The sequence below is a fragment of the Scyliorhinus canicula genome, chromosome 11 (assembly GCF_902713615.1).
Source record: "Scyliorhinus canicula chromosome 11, sScyCan1.1, whole genome shotgun sequence".
NCBI lineage: Eukaryota > Metazoa > Chordata > Chondrichthyes > Carcharhiniformes > Scyliorhinidae > Scyliorhinus > Scyliorhinus canicula.
This window is the reverse complement of record NC_052156.1, coordinates 99115221-99135261: the sequence shown is the minus strand read 5'-3', so window position 1 is coordinate 99135261 and position 20041 is coordinate 99115221. Positions and strand designations below refer to the sequence as shown.

Here is a 20041-nt window from a genome sequence, read left to right as displayed (position 1 = left end):
TCAGCGTCGCTCACTGTCTCTGTCTCTCTCAGCGTCGCTCACTGACTCTGTCTCTCTCAGCGTCGCTCACTGTCTCTGTCTCTCTCAGCGTCGCTCACTGTCTCTGTCTCTCTCAGCGTCGCTCACTGTCTCTGTCTCTCTCAGCATCGCTCACTGACTCTGTCTCTCTCAGCGTCGCTCACTGACTCTGTCTCTCTCAGCATCGCTCACTGTCTCTGTATCTCTCAGCGTCGCTCACTGACTCTGTCTCTCACTGACTGTCTCTCAGCATCGCTCACTGACTCTGTCTCTCACAGCGTCGCTCACTGTCTCTGTCTCTCTCAGCATCGCTCACTGACTCTGTCTCTCTCAGCGTCGCTCACTGACTCTGTCTCTCACAGCGTCGCTCACTGACTCTGTCTCTCACTGACTGTCTCTCTCAGTGTTGCTCACTGACCCTCTCTTTCAGCGTCGCTCACTGACTCTGTCTCTCTTAAATTTGCTCACTGACCCTCTCTCAGCGTCGCTCACTGTCTCTGTCTCTCTCAGCGTCGCTCACTGACTCTGTCTCTCTCAGCGTCGCTCACTGTCTCTGTCTCTCTCAGCGTCGCTCACTGTCTCTGTCTCTCTCAGCGTCGCTCACTGTCTCTGTCTCTCTCAGCATCGCTCACTGACTCTGTCTCTCTCAGCGTCGCTCACTGACTCTGTCTCTCTCAGCATCGCTCACTGTCTCTGCCTCTCTCAGCATCGCTCACTGACTCTGTCTCTCTCAGCGTCGCTCACTGTCTCTGTCTCTCACTGACTGTCTCTCACAGCGTCGCTCACTGACTGTCGCTCACTGACTGTCTCTCTCAGCGTCGCTCACTGTCTCTGTCTCTCACTGACTGTCTCTCACAGCGTCGCTCACTGACTGTCGCTCACTGTCTCTGTCTCTCTCAGCGTCGCTCACTGTCTCTGTCTCTCTCAGCGTCGCTCACTGTCTCTGTCTCTCACTGACTGTCTCTCACAGCGTCGCTCACTGACTGTCGCTCACTGACTCTGTCTCTCTCAGCGTCGCTCACTGTCTCGGTCTCTCTCAGCGTCGCTCACTGACTCTGTCTCTCTCAGCGTCGCTCACTGACTCTGTCTCTCTCAGCGTCGCTCACTGTCTCTGCCTCTCTCAGCATCGCTCACTGTCTCTGTCTCTCTCAGCGTCGCTCACTGTCTCTGTCTCTCTCAGCATCACTCACTGACTCTGTCTCTCTCAGCATTGCTCACTGTCTCTGTCTCTCTCAGCGTCGCTCACTGACTCTGTCTCACTCAGCGTCGCTCACTGACCCTCTCTTTCAGCATCGCTCACTGACTCTGTCTCTCTCAGTGTTGCTCTCTGTCTCTGTCTCTCACTGACTGTCTCTCACAGCGTCGCTCACTGACTGTCTATAACTGACTGTCTCTCTCAGTGTTGCTCACTGACCCTCTCTTTCAGTGTCGCTCACTGACTCTGTCTCTCTTAAATTTGCTCACTGACCCTCTCTCTCAGCGTCGCTCACTGTCTCTGTCTCTCTCAGCGTCGCTCACTGTCTCTGTCTCTCTCAGCGTCGCTCACTGTCTCTGTCTCTCTCAGCGTCGCTCACTGTCTCTGTCTCTCTCAGCAGATGTCGGGCGTACACTCGGTTTACCGGTTTAAGAAATTGTCTTAAGAGAAATTGTCTGCGCGCTCCCTGTCCGCCATGGTAAACGAGATTGCGAAATACAAAGTCTTCTCCATGGTGGACCTTAAGTCCGCTTATCACCAGCTCCCCATCCGCGCGAGTGACCGCACGTACACCGCGTTCGAGGCAGATGGGCGCCTCTACCACTTCCACAGGGTTCCATACGGTGTCACAAATGGGGTCTCGGTCTTCCAATGGGAGATGGACCGAATGGTCGGCAAGTACAGATTACAGGCTACCTTCCCGTCTCTCGATAATGTCACCATCCGCGGCCACGACCAGCAGAACCATGACACCAATCTCCGAAAGTTCCTCCAAACCGCAAAACTCTTTAACCTAACTTACAATAAGGATAAGTGCGTGTTTAGCACCGACCGTCTAGCCATCCTCGGCTACGTAGTGCGTAACGGAGTGAAAGGCCCCGACCCCGAACGCATGCGCCCCCTGATGGAACTCCCTCTCCCCAATACCCTCAAATCCCTTAAACGCTGCCTGGGTTTCTTCGCTTACTACGCCCAATGGGTTCCCAACTACGCTGACAAGACCCGTCCCCTCATTCAGTCCACGACCTTCCCGCCGTCGACAGAGGCCTGCCAGACCTTTAGCCGCATCAAAGCGGACATCGCAAAGGCCACGATGCGCGCCATCGACGAATCCCTCCCCTTCCAGGTCGAGAGCGACGCATCAGAAGTAGCTCTGGCGACCACCCTGAACCAAGCGGGCAGACCCGTGGCCTTCTTCTCCAGAACTCTCCAGGCTTCCGAACTCCGCCACTCTTCAGTGGAAAAGGAAGCCCCGGCCATAGTCGAAGCTGTGCGACATTGGAGGCACTATTTGGCCGACAGGAAGTTTACCCTCCTCACAGACCAACGGTCAGTAGCCTTCATGTTCGATAATGCACAGAGGGGCAAGATTAAGAACGACAAGATCTTGCGGTGGCGGATAGAGTTGTCCACGTACAACTACGATATCTTGTATCGTCCTGGGAAGCTCAATGAGCCTCCTGATGCCCTGTCCCGCGGTACCTTCACCAGCACGCAGATAGACCGCCTCCGCTCCCTCCACACAGACCTCTGCCATCCAGGGGTGACCCGTTTCTATCATTTCATAGAGACCCGCAACCTGCCCTACTCCATCGAGGAAGTCAGGACAGTAACCCGTGACTGCCACATCTGCGCAGAGTGCAAACCGCACTTCTACCGCCCCGAGCGCGCACAAATCTGATCAAAGCATCCCGCCCCTTCGAACGTCTCAGCATAGACTTTAAGGGGCCCCTTCCCTCTAGCAACCGCAACATTTACTTCCTGATGGTGATCGATGAATACTCCCGCTTCCGCTTCGCCATTCCCTGCCCCGACATGACCACATCGACCGTCATTAAGGCCCTCCTCTCCATCTTCTCCCTGTTCGGCTACCCCGCGTACATACATAGCGATCGAGGATCCTCCTTTATGAGCGACGAGCTGCGTCAATTCCTGCTCAGCAGGGGCATTGCCTCTAGCAGGACGACCAGCTATAACCCCCGGGGTAACGGACAGGTCGAGCGGGAGAATGGTACCATCTGGAAGACCATCCTACTGGCCCTCCGGTCCAGAGATCTCCCTATTTCCCGATGGCAAGAGGTTATCCCTGATGCCTTACATTCTATCCGCTCACTCTTCTGTACAACAACTAATCAAACACCTCATGAACGTCTTCTGGTTTTCCCCAGGAAGTCGTCCTCCGGATCTCCTCTCCCGACGTGGCTGGCCGCCCCCGGACCAATCTTGCTCCGGAAGCATGTGCGGGTGCACAAGTCCGACCCGTTGGTGGAACAAGTCCAGTTACTCCACGCTAACCCGCAGTATGCGTGCGTGGAGTACCCCGACGGTCGGCAGGACACAGTTTCCCTCCGGGACTTGGCACCCGCCGGTGTGCGGCCTTCCCCCCCTTCACCACAGACCCCCCTTGCCCCTTTTCCCCCAGCGCCTCACCCAGGCCACCCCTTCCCCATCCATGGCGTCTCCACCACCAGCCCGGGGTACGGAGACAGTTCAAGGACCACCGCTCCCAGAGTCCAGGACATCAGCTGAACCACCACCTTCGGCTGAACCAACGTCACCAACTCCCCTGCGGCGGTCTGCCAGGACGTCACGGGCAACGAAAAGGCTGATCGAGTCCATTTAACTTCAACACCACCATGGACCTTGTATGGACACTATGTACTATTGCTAAATATCTGGGCCAGTGGGAAGCCAAGGATACATTTTTTTTTCTCCTTACTACTCATACCACCAGTTCTCCACTCCACCCCCCCCCCCCCCCCCCCCGGCTTCTTTCTCCGCAAGGGGTGAATGTGGTGGTATGATTAGCATAGCTGCCTGCCATTGGTGCAGAACACCGGCTTACCATTGGCCCTGGTCGATCATGTGCCTCTCGACCGGTTGGTTGAGACCAGTCATGTGACGGCTCCCCGATTGGTCGAGAGGCTGAGTTAACCCCACCTCCAGGGCGGGGTATAAATACCCAGTAACCGGCGGTCGTCCTTCTACTGTAATCGACCGCAGGGCTTAACATCTAGTATATTAAAGCCATACTTTTGTTCAGCAACTCGTCTCGCGTTCAATTGATGGTACATCACTCAGTCTCTCTCAGCGTTGCTCACTGACTCTGTCTCTCTCACCGTCGCTCACTGACTCTGTCTCTCTCAGCGTCGCTCACTGACTGTCTCTCTGTGTTGTTCACTGACTCCGTCTCTCTCAGCGTCGCTCACTGACACTGTCTCTCTCAGCGTCGCTCACTGACTGTCTCTCTGTGTCGTTCACTGACTCTGTCTCTCATTGACTCTCTCTCTCTCAGTGTCGTTTACTGACTCTGTCTCTCTCGGCGTCGCTCACTGACTCCGTCTCTCTCAGCGTCGCTCACTGACACTGTCTCTCTTCATTTTGCTCACTGACTCTGTCTCTCTTCAATTTGCTCACTGACTGTCTTTCTCAGCGTCACTCACTGACTGTGTCTCTCTCAGTGTCGCTCACTGTCTCTGTCTCTCTCAGCGTAGCTCACTGACTGTCTCTCTCAGCGTCACTCACTGACTGTGTCTCTCTCAGTGTCGCTCACTGTCTCTGTCTCTCTCAGCGTAGCTCACTGACTGTCTCTCTCAGCGTCGCTCACTGACTCTGTCTCTCTCAGTGCCACTCACTGACTCTGTCTCTCTCAGCGTCGCTCACTGACTCTGTCTCTCTCAGCGTCGCTCACTGACTCTGTCTCTCTCAGCGTCGCTCAGTGACTCTGTCCCTCTCAGCATCGCTCAATGACTCTGTCTCTCTCAGCGTCGCTCACTGACTCTGTCTCTCTGTGTCTCTCACTGACTCTGTCTCTCTTCATTTTGCTCACTGACTGTCTCTCTCAGTGTCGCTCCCTGACTCTGTCTCTCTCAGCATAGTTCACTGACTCTGTCTCTCTCAGCGTAGCTCACTGACTCTGTCTCTCTCAGCGTCACTCACTGACTCTGTCTCTCTGTGTCTCTCACTGACTCTGTCTCTCTCAGCGTCGTTCACTGACTCTGTCTCTCTCAGCGTCGCTCACTGACTCTGTCTCTCTCAGCGTCGCTCACTGACTCTGTCTCTCTCAGTGCCACTCACTGACTCTGTCTCTGTGTCCCTCACTGACCACCAAGGCAGATAATGAAATTTGAATTCAGTAAAGAAATCTGGAATTAAAAGTCCAATAATGACTATGAAGCCATTGTTCATTGTCCTAAAGCCATCTTGTTTGCTAATATCCTATAGGGAAATCTACCGCCCTCATCTGGTCTGGACTACATGTCACTCCAGACTCACATCAATGTGGATAATTCTTAAAAGCCCTCCAAAATGGCTCAGTTCAAATCGCTACAATGTCTGCAAAAAGGATTGATACTGGCCAAACCACCCAGCCTCAATCTAGGCACTGGAAACAACAGTGACAAGCCCAGCCCTGTCGACCCTGCAAAGCCCTTTTTACAAACATTTGGGGGCTTATGCCAAAACTGTGAGTGCCGTCTCACGGACCAGTTGAGCAACAGCACGACAGTCATCCTCATAAAATCATACCTTATAGATAATATCCCATTCAGCACTATCACCATTCCTGGGTACGTCACACCGGCAGGCCAGATCCAGCAGAGGTGGTGGCACAATGGTATACAGTTGGGAGCGAGTTGCCCTCGGAGTCCTAAACATCGACTCTGGACGCCATGAAGTCTCATGGTACTAGTTTAAACATGGACAAGTAAACCTCCTGCTGGTTACCACTTACCACTGCCTCCCCCCCCCCCACCCCACCCCCACCCCCCCAACCCCACCCCACCCCACCCCCCCACCCCACCCCACCCCCCCAACCCCACTGATGAATCAGTACTCCTCCATGTTGAACACCACTTGGAGAAAGGATTGAGGGTGACATGGGCACAGCATATGCTCTGGGTGGGTGACTTCAATTTCCAGTACCAAGAGTGGTTTAGTAGTACCGCCACAGGCTGAGCTGGCTGGGCCCTAAAGAACATACCTGCTGGACTGCGAAAGGTGGTGAGTCCAGCCACCACCTGCCAGGCTACAGCCTACACTGGGGAAGAGGGTGTCCCTCACTCCTCACTGACATGGAGCTGTAGATCCACTTCAGACTCCCAACTTCGCTGGGGGGGGGGGGGGGCAGGTCTTCTCTGAGGCGGCGTGATGACTGCAGTGACTGTGTGGTAAGTGGAGCGCTTAAAAACAGCTCCAGCTGCCAGGCACTTTGGCGCTAACTCTGGTCTGGTGGTCAGACCGCCTGCTGGGCCAGGAATTGCTCAGAATTTGTGCCAGCAAAGTGCTAGCCCACTTGCATGGATCGTAATACTCAGCTCCAGGACATCACTGCAGGAATTCCTCAGGGTCGTGCCCTAGGCCCAACCATCTTCAGCTGTATCATCAATGATCTTATTTCCGACATAAGGGGACATATGGGGATGTTCGCTGATGACTACACAATATTCAGCACCACTCATGACTTCTCAGATAATGAAGCAGTCCATGTCCAAATACAGCAAGACCTGGACAATATCCAAGCTTGGGCTGACAAGTGGCAAGTTACATTTGTGCCACTGTCGCTGGGGCAACATCCTAGAACTCCCTCCCTAACAGCACAGTAGGTGTACCTACACCATGTGGACTGCAGTGGTTCAAAAAGGCAGATCACCACCACCTTCTCAAGAGCAATTAGAGATAAGAAATAAATGCTGACCTAACCAGCAACGCCCATATCCCGTAAATAATTTTTTTTAAAAGCTCCAGAAGCTCACCTTCCAATTTGAATTCCTTTATAATTCTAACTATCATGACTCTCTCAAATGTACCTGATCCCCCCAGAGGAAACCAGGCAAGTGCTTTAAGAAAATACGTACAGACCAAGCTATGGGACAACACTGTCCTCCATCTGGCACCTCTGTGTAAACATCAAACTCTTTCCGATTGTCAACTCCTTTTGATTTTGCTTCCTTTACCAATTTACCATTCAACTTGTTCATAACCACAAGAGTTTCTCTATTGAAGGGGCTCCTATTGCTTGCGTCACTACACGCCTGTTGTTTGGCCCTTGAGCTTGTTAAAGTGCGTCCCTATCTGGACCCTGTTCAACTTGTCCCTCTTGTGGCGAGTTCCCTTCACGAGTTCTTGATCTTTTTCCCGGGCTTAAATCACCATCAGACCCACTGTCTGAATTTACACAGCCTGGCTTTCCACATTTTCACTTCCTTCTGCCTCAGTCAGTTTTTGTATTTCTCTACCTTTCCTCTCTGCTGGTCCCAAATGTTGGTGGTTGGTCTTTGAGATAAATGGCCCTATCCTGATATTCACTTGGCCTACTCTCAAGTTAGTCGGTTATCTGCCACAATCTGTTATTTGGACATGTCGGGCATACCTGTGTGTGAAGTGCATCTTCAGGTTCCATCATCTGTTCAGGTCCGGTCAATGTGGAATCAGAGCCAGTGAGCCACGTGGAATGTGCTCCAACAGCTTGGTCACCATGATTTTAGTTTTGCTACCAGTGCCTCTAACTGTTCCTGGGCCTCTCCATTCTTTCTTTCCTCCCTACGTGCACGACATTGAAAACGTTATGCCAACATTGAACTAGTTGCTTCTCCACAAATCCCCCTCAGCGTCGGCTCGCCGCCGACAGGACTTGGTGGATATTGGTATCTCCGTCTCTTGCCTCCCTCAGGGGCCAGACATTTCCAGCCAACCTCACTGGCGGGAGTCGCGGGACATTCCGGTTACCGTTGGTGGTGATTTTGTGTGGGGGGGGGGGGGGTGGGGGGGTGGCGGCTGTGTGGCACTGAGCGGGAAACCCCGTCGACAATGGCGGGCGGCCTCCAAACAACACAACGTCCCGCCCAGTGTCTGCTGATCAACTGTGTTGTGGTTGCACTCTAACCATCAAGTTATTCCGATCTTTTAGGCCTGGCCTGAAGATGCCTTGGAGAAAGTTGCAAACCATTTTCTGGATGATGTTGAAATGTCGCAGGAAATCCGGAACGAAGCTGTGCTCATGTGTCAACATTTCCACCAGAGCGTGGTCACCCTGTCTGAAAGGTTTGAATGGAATACTTTGATTTTAATCAATTTGTAAATTGCTGCTACTCTGCTAATGACGTTTCCCGAAAAGCATAAATTAATTTAGATTATTTATTGTGAAGGAACTAATGAAAAAAATCTAGGAAATTGTCATCAAATTATTTAACAATCTTCAATCTTCACAAATGGAAGCAGGTTTAGCGAAAACCTTTTAGCTGCTTAATATCCACCTCGAACTCTTGATAAAAGCAAATTACTGCGGATGCTGGAATCTGAAACCAAAGACAAAATGCTGGAAAATCTCAGCAAGTCTGGCAGCATCTGTAGGGAGAGAAAAGAGCTAACGTTTCGAGTCCGATGACTCTTTGTCACAGCTAACAGACAGAGAAAGTGGGAAATATTTATACTGTGGAGTGAGAATGAAAGATGAGTCATAGCCATAGAAACCCAGGGAAACCGGGTGCTAATGGCCACAGATACCAAGGGGAAAGAGTGCTAATGGCAGTCCCCAGAAAGGTCAAACAGCAGGGAAACTAACATCAGAGGATGAACTGTAAAAGACAGTTAAAATGAAATGAAAACAAATGGGTTGAGGTGGGGCTGATCATCTGAAGTTGTTGAATTCGATGTTCAGGCCGGATGCCTAACCGGACGGAAGATGAGATGTTGTTCCTCCAGTTTGCGTTGCGCTTCACTGGAACATTGCAGCAGGCCAAGAACAGACATGTGGGCATGGGTACAGGGTCTTTTGTTAAAATGGCAAGCAACAGGAAGGTCAGGATCCTGAATGCGCACAGACCGAAGATGCCCAGCAAAGCGATCACCCAGTCTGCGTTTGGTCTCTCCGATATAGAGGAGACCACATTGGGAGCAGCGAATGCAATAGACCAGATTGAAAGAGGTGCAAGTGAAACACTGCTTAACCTGGAATGAGTGTTTTGGGCCTGGAATGTTAAGCCTGGAGGAGGTAAAGGGGCAGGTGTTACACCTTCTGCGATTGCATGGGAAGGTGCCATAGGTGATGGGAGAGGTACTGGCTATGGTGGAGGAGTGGACTAGATTGTCTCGGAGGGAACGGTCTCGGCGGAATGCTGACAGAGGGAGTGAAGGGAAGAGGTGTTTGGTGGTGGCATCACGCTGGAGTTGGCGAAAATGGCGGAGGATTATGCTTTGCATATGGAGGCTGGTGGGATGAAATGTGAGAACGAGATGGACTCTATCCTTGTTCTGGGAGGGGGCGAGGGTAGTGGCGCGGGAGATGGACCGCACACTGTTGAGGGCCCTGTCCACAACTGTGAGTGGGAAATCACGATCGAGGAAGAAGGAACACATTTTCGAAGCACCATTTTGGAAAGTGGCATCGTCGGAACAAATGCGACGGAGGCGAAGGAGTTGCGAGAAAGGGTGTAGGGTGTGAAGAGCTGTGGTCCAGATAGCTGTGGGAGTCAGTGGGCTTGTAGTGGATATTAATGGATAGTCTATTGCTGGAAATGGAGACAGAAAGATCAAGGAAAGGAAGGGAAGTGTCTGAGATTGTCCAGGTGAAAGTGATGGAGGGGTGGAAACTGGAAGCAAAGTTGATGAATTTTTCCAGGTCCGGGCGAGAGCATGACGCGGCACCAAAATAGTCATCAATGTATCGGTAAAGGAGTTGTGGCAGGGGGCCCGGATAGGCCTGGAACAAGGAATGTTCCACATACCCCATAAAAAGGCAAGCGTAGCTAGAACCCATCCGGGTACCCATTGCTACACCTTTGATTTGGAGAAAGTGAGATGAGTTAAAGGAGAAGTTGTTAAGAGATAGAACGAGTTCAGCCAGATGGAGGTGGATGGGAATTGTCCGGGTCTCTTTTCGAGAAAGAAGCGAAGGCCTCTTAGGCCATCCTGGTGTGGGATGGAGATGTAGAGGGATTGCACATCCATGGTGAATAGAATGCGGTTAGGGCCCACGAACTGGAAGCTGTCAATATGACGCAGGGCATCAGAGGAATCCCGGATGTAGGTGGGGAGGGAATGGACCAGAGGAGTGAGGATGGAGTCACGATAAGAGGAAATAAGTTCGGTGGGGCAGGAGCATGCTGACACAATGGGCCTGCCGGGACAGTCCTTTTTGTGGATTTTGGGAAGTAGGTGAAAGCGGGCTGTCCGGGGTTGGGGGACTATGAGGTTGGAAGCCGTAGGGGGAAGGCATCCGGAGGAAATGAGGTTACTAACAGTGTTGGAGATAATGGTTAGATGTTCAGTGGTCTGGTCATGGTCCAGGGGGAGTTAAGAGGAAGTATCAGAGAGTTGGCGCTCAGCCTCTGCGAGGTAGAGGTCAGTGCGCCAAACGACAACAGCACCCCCTTTGTCGGCAGGTTTGATGACAAAGTCGGGGTTAGACCTGACAGAGTGAAGAGCAGAAAGTTCAGAAGGAGAGACACTTGACACTGAGGACTAGCAGCAGATATTTCATCCCAGACACATGCTTGGAGCCTAGGAAAGACATGGAAACATTGAAAATAGGAGCAGGAGGAGGCCATTCGGCCCTTTGAGCCTGCTCCCCATTCGATATGATCATGGTCGATCCTCCAGCTCAATAGCCTAATCCTGCTTTCCAACAGGACCCAAGGACAGACAGGTTGAACCCAAAAACAGGGAAGTCCTCTAACATGGCAAAGGAACTCGGTCATTTTATGGAGCAGATGTGGGCGGTGAACCCTTGGAGGTTCACCCACCGAGGGGAGAAAGAGTTCTCCTTCTTCACCCCAGTGCACAACGTATACTCTAGGATCAACTTCTTTGTGGTGGGGAAATCGATGCTTCCGGGGCTGGTCAAAGCGGAATACATAACTGACCACACTCCATATTATATGGATGTGAAGTTGGAGTCGGGCAGTGCCCAACACCCCACATGGAGGTTGGACATTGCACGACTGGCCGAGAAGGTCTTCAGCGAGGTATCAGAGGCCATAGCGTATACAAAAAAACTATAAAAACGAGGAGATCTCACCCTCCACGTTCTGGGAGGCATTGAAGACTGTGATTAGAGGGGAAATTATCGCCTTTAAAGCCCAAAGAGGCAGGGAGCAGAGAACGGCTAGACAGCAGTTGCCCAATGGTAATATTGTAATCCTAGGTTAAAGTTGGGATTTGCCCCTCTCTCTGGAGCTGCAAAGACTTATTTACCTGAAAATGCTCGCATTCAAAGTATCGTCTTGCAACTTTGACTTTGTCTATATATATATGTTTCTGGAACATACCTCTTCATTCACCTGAGAAAGGAGCAGTGCTCCGAAAGCTAGTGTTTGAAACAAACCTGTTGGACTTTAACTGGTGTTGTAAGACTGTGCTCACATCAGTCCAACGCCGGCATTTCCACATCATACTTTCTGTAAGACTGTGTAATTGATCCACACTTCTCACTGTGTGAAGCGGCTCCACACTGAACAATGGGAAGAATTGCTGAGGATATGGAGACAAGACTGCTTGGATGAATTTCAACAACCAAATGAAGGCAGATTTCCTGTAGATGAATAATTCAGAAAGAGGTTTACTGTACAGGTTTGCAAAGCTTTAGAAATACTAAATATTCTGCCCCAACTGAAGAGATAAAGACTCATGTGGGCCTGGAGCATTGGTGCTAATTGATTCACTGGGAAGGTGCCAGCTCTCTGCCAGTGTGATCCTCTATGGACTCTATCATAGATTCTGGTGTCATGTGAGAGTACCTTTAAGAAATGGGTGTTTATCAGTGATGTCAGATTGTGGGTGGAGCTGGGCTGTCTATCAGCTTTTTACTTTTGTTTCAGGCTGTTTGCTGCAGGGTGTGTTTTAGTTTCGTTTTCAGAGCTGGACAGCTGCAGTCACAGCCAGAAGAGCTCTCTAATCTAAAGACTGTAAATCGATCCTTTGGTGATTTAAAACTAATAACTGCTCTCAGTAGTGGCTTTAACCTGATGTGCTTCTGTTTAAATGTTTTTTTAAGTCTTATGTATGTTGAAAGGACAGTTTAAGGATTACTTAGTGTTGTATTCTTTGGGGGTTGTATTTGAATTAATGATTGCTAAGATGTTCACTATGTTTTAAAAAGGTTAACTTGAGTTCATAGAATTAACATTGTTTTGCTTTTAAAAAATACTTTTCCATTTCTGCTGTACCACACCTGTAGAGTGGGCCTTGTGCTCCTCATACCACAATCTATTAAAAGTTATGGGTCAGGTGAACTCCATGATACACTTTGGGGTTCTCTAAACCCTGGCCCATAACACTGGCAAAGTGTTCTCCATGGAAAGTGTTCTCATGTGGTCTCTTCATGAACAACTGGAGATAAAGTAAACAACATATTGGTAGATTCAGTGGATAGAAGATCTGAATACTTCTCAGCCAGTAAAAGCACACAATTCTTCGAAAAAGACAACAGAGACTTCATAAGGTGCATACAGCAACAGGAATCATTCTCTAGGACCACAGCCTCCAAGAAACCACTCAGTACTGCAAGGGATCCATCCTCATCTACGAAGAGCCAGTAGGTCTTCATGGGGATGATCACCGTTTACTGCAGTGCCTTGTATATCTATTGTTACAACACCCTGGGCTAGTCCGTGGTCAAACAACAATTCTAGCCCCACTGGCCACAGAGTCCCAACACAAGTGAATTAACCAATAATTCATATAAAAATTCCTGCAGTCTTTGACCCTTGACTGCTCAATAATTAGTCACCAAGTTTATAAATTGAAACACAATTACTGTTAATTTATAACAAATAAAGATGAAATATTCAGTAATTACAATGGAATAATGGCAAGCTAACCTACTGCTCTCCTTTTACTGTCTCACCCTTTACCCACACAAACACAAGACAAACAAACACAGAGAGATGGAAAGGGATACAAATAATAGGGATTAATATAAAAAGAAAAATAAGATTCCTTGCTTTCAGTGTTTAATTCTTTGCAGCAGGCTGTTGTCCCAGCACGTTGATTGATTGAAGCCACCAGTGTACAGTTGGTGATACTCTTACAGCAGAAACATTCATTCAGCACTAACAGGCAGCAGGATTTCTTATGGAGAGACACTATAGCCTTTATTAAACTGGGCCTTCAACACGAGGTTCCCCTTTGAGTCTTCTCTCTTAAGACTCACATCAAACCCAGCTTACAGCCTGAGTTTTAATCTCACTCCTTTGCAGTTTCAATCACATGACTTACTGGGAAGAGAAGAGAGTTCTTACACTGGATTTTTAGAGAGAAGTCATCAGACCTTTGAGAGAAAATCAGACACATTTCTTCCAGCTTCTGAACCGAAAGCGAAGCTAAAACAACCCAGTCTTACTGGGGAGAGAGACATTCCAGAGAATTCAGAACCAATTGCCACTAGTTACCGGCAAAGTCCAGCATTTTGACCCAGTTCATTGGTCTGCCCCGGAGATTCATTCCACACTGGGTACAGCTCAGCTCCACTTACCCGCCCACTCACCGTAACCCTTAATTCTTTTACTGTTCAAAAATCTATCTATCATTGCCTTAAAAACATTCAACGAGATAGCCTCAACTGCTTCACTGGGCAGGAAATTCCACAGATTCACAACCCTTTGGGTGAAGAAGTTCCTCCTCAACTGAATCCTAAATCTGCTCTCCCTTTGAGGTTATGCCCTGTAGTTCTCATTTCACCCACCAGTAGAAGCAACCTCCCTGCTTCTACCTTATCTATTCCCTTCATAATTTTATGTTTCTATAAAATCCCCCCTCATTCTTCTAAATTCTAATGAGTATAGTCCCAGTGTTACATTATATATCTTGTGTTGCCCTATTATGTATTCTCATGTATTTTCTTGAATTTTGTTTAATTCTCTTTTCTTCCATGTACTGGGAGCTGCTCAACATGTACTGTTGAGCTGCTTGCAGAAAAATACTTTTCACTGTACCTCGGTACACGTGACAATAAACAAATCCAATCCAATCCAATCCTCTCAACTCCTGAATCATAAGACATAGGAGCAGAATTAGGCCACTCGGCCCATCGAGTCTGCTCCACCATTCAATCATGGCTGATATTTTCTCATCCCCATTCTCCTGCCTTCTCCCCATAACCCCTGATCCCCTTATAAATCAAGAAGCTATCTATCTCTGTCTTAAAGACACTCAGTGAATTAGACTCCACAGCCTTCTGCGGCAAAGAGTTCCACAGATTCACCACCATCTGGCTGAAAAAAATCCTCCTCATCTCTGTTTTAAAGGATCGTCCCTTTAATCTGAGATGGTTTCCTCTGGTTTTAGTTTTTCCTACAAGTGGAAACATCCTCGCCACGTCCACTCCATCCAGGCCTTGCAGCATCCTGTAAGTTTCAATAAGATCCCCCCTCATCCTTCTAAACTCCAATCGGGCTCCTATCATCCTATCGGGCTGCATCACAGCCTGGTATGGCAACTGCTTGGCCCAGGACCGCAAGGAACTTAAGAGAGTCGTGAATACCGCCCAGTCCATCACACGAACCTGCCTCCCATCCATGGACTCCATCTACACCTCTCGCTGCCTGGGGAAAGCGGGCAGCATAATCAAGGATCCCTCCCACCCGGCTTACTCACTTTTCCAACTTCTTCCATCGGGCAGGAGATACAGAAGTCTGAGAACACGCACGAACAGACTCAAAAACAGCTTCTTCACCGCTGTCACCAGACTCCTAAATGACCCTCTTATTGACTGACCTCATTAACACTACGCCCTGTATGCTTCATCCGATGTCAATGCTTATGTAGTTACATTGTATATCTTGTGTTGCGCTTTTATGTATTTTCTTGAATTTTGTTTAATTCTCTTTTCTTCCCATGTACTGAATGATCTGTTGAGCTGCTTGCAGAAAAATACTTTTCACTGTACCTCGGTACACGTGACAATAAACAAATCCAATCCAATGAATACAGACCCAGAGTCCTCAAACGTTCCTCATACAACAAGTTCTTCATTCCAGGGATCATTCTTGTGAACCTCCTCTGGACCCTTTCCAAGACCAGCACATCCTTCTTTAGATATGGGGCCCAAACTGGTCACAATACTCCAAATGGGGTCTGACACGAGTCTTATACAGCCTCAGAAGTACACCCCTGATCTTGTATTCTAGCCCTCTTGACACAAATGCGAACATTACATTTGCCTTCTTAACTGCCGACTGAACCTGCACATTAACCTTAAGAGAATCGTGAACAAAGACTCCCAAGCCCCTTTGTGCTTCTGCTTTCCGAAGCATTCCCCATTTAGAAAATAGTCTATGCCTAGATTCCTCTTTCCAAAGTGCATAACCTCACACTTTTCCACATTGTATTTCATTTGCCACTTCATTGCTCACTCTCCTAGCTTGTCCAAGTCCTTCTGCAACCCCCTTGCTTCCTCAATACTACCTGTCCCTCTACAGATCTTTGTATCATCTGCAAACCTACCAACAGTGCCTTCAGTACCTTCTTCCAGATCATTAATGTATACTGCAAAAAGTTGTGGTCCCAGCACAGACCCCTGAGGCACACCACTAGTCACTGGCTGCCATCCTGAAAAAGACCCCTTTATCCCCACTCTTTGCTTTCTGCCAGTCAGCCAATCCTCTATCCATGCCAGGATCCTACCCTTAACGCCATGGGCTCTGAACTTATTTAACAGTCTCCTATGCGGCACCTTGTCAAAGGCCTTCTGGAAATCTAAATAAATCACATCGACTGATTCTCCTTTGTCTAACTTTCTTGTTACCTCCTCAAAGAACTCTACTCAGATTTGTTAGACATGATCTCCCTTTGACAAAGCCGTGCTGACTCAGTCCTATTTTACCATGCACTTCCAAGTGCTTCGCGATCTCACCTTTAATAACAGACTCTAAAATCTTACCAATGACCGAAGTCAGGCTAACCGGCCTATAATGTCCCGTCTTCTGCCTCCCTCCCTTCTTAAACATTGGTGTTACAGTAGCCACCTTCCAGTCCTCTGAGACCCTTCCTGCCCCCAGTGATTCCTGAAAGATCTTCACTAATGCCTCCACAATCTCCTCAGCTATCTCTTTTAGAACCCTGGGGTGTAGTCCATCTGGGCCAAGTGACTTATCCACCTTCACACCTTTCAGTTTCCCCAGAACCTTCTCCTTAGTAATGGTCACTGCACTCACCTCTGTCACTTGGTTCTCCTGGAGCTCTGGCATCCCACTGGTGTCTTCCACCGTGAAGACTGATGCAAAGTAACTATTCAGTTCGTCTGCCATTTCTTTGTCTCCTATTATTACTTCTCCAGCCACATTTTCTAGTGGCCAATGTCTATTTTTGCCTCTCTCTTACCTTTTATAAGAACATAAGAACATAAGAACTAGGAGCAGGAGTAGGCCATCTGGCCCCTCGAGCCTGCTCCGCCATTCAATTAGATCATGGCTGATCTTTTGTGGACTCAGCTCCACTTTCCGGCCCGAACACCATAACCCTTAATCCCTTTATTCTTCAAAAAACTATCTATCTTTACCTTAAAAACATGTAATGAAGGAGCCTCAACTGCTTCACTGGGCAAGGAATTCCATAGATTCACAACCCTTTGGGTGAAGAAGTTCCTCCTAAACTCAGTCCTACATCTACTTCCCCTTATTTTGAGGCTATGCCCCCTAGTTCTGCTGTCACCCGCCAGTGGAAACAACCTTCCCGCATCTATCCTATCTATTCCCTTCATAATTTTAAATGTTTCTATAAGATCCCCCCTCATCCTTCTAAATTCCAACGAGTACAGTCCCAGTCTACTCAACCTCTCCTCATAATCCAACCCCTTCAGCTCTGGGATTAACCTAGTGAATCTCCTCTGCACACCCTCCAGCGCCAGTACGTCCTTTCTCAAGTAAGGAGACCAAAACTGAACACAATACTCCAGGTGTGGCCGCACTAACACCTTATACAATTGCAACATAACCTCCCTAGTCTTAAACTCCATCCCTCTAGCAATGAAGGACAAAATTCCATTTGCCTTCTTAATCACCTGTTGCTCTTGTAAACCAACCTTCTGTGACTCATGCACTAGCACACCCAAGTCTCTCTGAACAGCGGCATGCTTTAATATTTTATCATTTAAATAATAATCCCGTTTGCTGTTATTCCTACCAAAATGGATAACCTCACATTTGTCAACATTGTATTCCATCTGCCAGACCCGAGCCCATTCACTTAACCTATCCAAATCCCTCTGCAGACTTCCAGTATCCTCTGCACTTTTCGCTTTACCACTCATCTTAGTGTCATCTGCAAACTTGGACACATTGCCCTTGGTCCCCAACTCCAAATCATCAATGTAAATTGTGAACAATTGTGGGCCCAACACGGATCCCTGAGGGACACCACTAGCTACTGATTGCCAACCAGAGAAACACCCATTTATCCCAACTCTTTTCTTTCTATTAATTAACCAATCCTCTATCCATGCTACTACTTTACCCTTAATGCCATGCATCTTTATCTTATGCAGCAACCTTTTGTGTGGCACCTTGTCAAAGGCTTTCTGGAAATCCAGATATACCACATCCATCGGCTCCCCGTTATCTACTGCACTGGTAATGTCCTCAAAAAATTCCACTAAATTAGTTAGGCACGACCTGCCTTTTACGAACCCATGCTGCGTCTGCCCAATGGGACAATTTCTATCCAGATGCCTCGCAATTTCTTCCTTGATGATAGATTCCAGCATCTTCCCTATTACCGAAGTTAAACTCACTGGCCTATAATTTCCTGCTTTCTGCCTACCTCCTTTTTTAAACAGTGGCGTCACGTTTGCTAATTTCCAATCCACCGGGACCACCCCAGAGTCTATTGAATTTCGGTAAATTATCACTAGTGCATCTGCAATTTCCCTAGCCATCTCTTTTAGCACTCTGGGATGCATTCCATCAGGGCCAGGAGACTTGTCTACCTTTAGCCCCATTAGCTTGCCCATCACTCCCTCCTTAGTGATAACAATCCTCTCAAGGTCCTCACCTGTCATAGCCTCATTTCTATCAGTCGCTGGCATGTTATTTGTGTCTTCCACTGTGAAGACCGACCCAAAAAACCTGTTCAGTTCCTCAGCCATTTCCTCATTTCCCATTATTAAAACTCCCTTCTCATCCTCTAAAGGACCAATATTTACCTTAGCCACTCTTTTTTGTCTTATATATTTGTAAAAACTTTTACTGTCTGTTTTTATATTCTGAGCAAGTTTACTCTCATACTCTATCTTACTCTTCTTTATAGCTTTTTTAGTAGCTTTCTGTTGCCCCCTAAAGATTTCCCAGTCCTCTAATCTCCCAGCAATCTTTGCCACTTTATATGCTTTTTCCTTCAATTTGATACTCTCCCTTATTGCCTTAGATATCCACGGTCTATTTTCCCTCTTTCTTCCGTCCTTCCTTTTTGTTGGTATAAACCTTTGCTGAGCACTGTGAAAAATCGCTTGGAAGGTTCTCCACTGTTCCTCAACTGTTCCACCATAAAGTCTTAGCTCCCAGTCTACCTTAGCTAGTTCTTCTCTCATCCCCTTGTAATCTCCTTTGTTTAAACACAAAACACTAGTATTTGATTTTACTTTCTCACCCTCCATCTGTATTTTAAATTCCACCATATTGTGATCGCTCCTTCCGAGAGGATCCCTAACTATGAGATCATGAATCAATCCTGTCTCATTACACAGGACAAGATCTAGGACCGCTTGTTCCCTCGTAGGTTCCATTACATACTGTTCTAGGAAACTATCGCGGATACATTCTATAAACTCCTCCTCTCGGTTGCCTTGACCGACCTGGTTAAACCAATCGACATGTAGATTAAAATCCCCCATGATAACTGCTGTACCATTTCTACATGCATCAGTTATTTCTTTGTTTATTGCCTGCCTCACCATCTCGTTACTATTTGGTGGCCGATAGACTACTCCCATCAGTGACTTTTTCGCCTTACTATTCCTGATTTCCACCCAAATAGATTCAACCTTATCCTCCATAGCACCGATGTCATCCCTTACTATTGCCCGGATGTCATCCTTAAATAACAGAGCAACACCACCTCCCTTACCATCCACTCTGTCCTTCCGAATAGTTTGATACCCTCGGATATTTAACTCCCAGTCGTGACCATCCTTTAACCATGTTTCAGTAATGGCCACTAAATCATAGTCATTTACAATGATTTGTGCCACCAACTCATTTACTTTATTCCGAATACTACGAGCATTCAGGTAAAGTACACTTATGTTGGTTTTTTTACCTCTGTTTTGAATCTTAACATCTCCAGTTTTATTCCTTTTGTTATTACTGGGCCTATTCACTGTGCTCCCCTCAGTCACTGTACCTTGTACTGTCGCCCTTATGGATTTCTGACTATGTCTTCTCTGCCTTGCACTTTTCCCCTTACTTCTTTTTGTTTCTGTCCCTGTTTTACTACCTTCCAACTTCCAGCATTGGTTCCCATCCCCCGGCCACATTAGTTTAAACCCTCCCCAACAGCTCTAGAAAACACCCCCCCTAGGACATCGGTTCCAGTCCTGCCCAAGTGCAGACCGTCCGGTTTGTACTGGTCCCACCTCCCCCAGAACCGGTCCCAATGCCCCAGGAATTTGAATCCCTCCCTCTTGCACCATCTCTCAAGCCACGCATTCATCCTATCTATCCTGACATTCCTACTCTGACTAGCTCGTGGCACTGGTAGCAATCCTGAGATTACTACCTTTGAGGTCCTACTTTTTAGTTTAACTCCTAACTCCCTGAATTCCGCTTGTAGGACCTCATCCCGTTTTTTACCTATATCGTTGGTGCCTATGTGCACCACGACAGCTGGCTGTTCACCCTC

The 20041-nt window shown here is 48.2% G+C and overlaps 1 protein-coding gene across 1 annotated transcript in view; it reads left to right on the top strand.

Annotated features, from left to right (window-relative positions):
- Window positions 1-20041, top strand: part of LOC119973221 (dynein heavy chain 3, axonemal-like) — a 714697-nt gene that overhangs the window by 448360 nt on the left and 246296 nt on the right. Inside the window, exon 42 of the mRNA XM_038810887.1 lies at window positions 8121-8254. Coding sequence (XP_038666815.1) covers window positions 8121-8254 — 134 coding nt within the window. The remainder of the gene's footprint in view (window positions 1-8120; window positions 8255-20041) is intronic.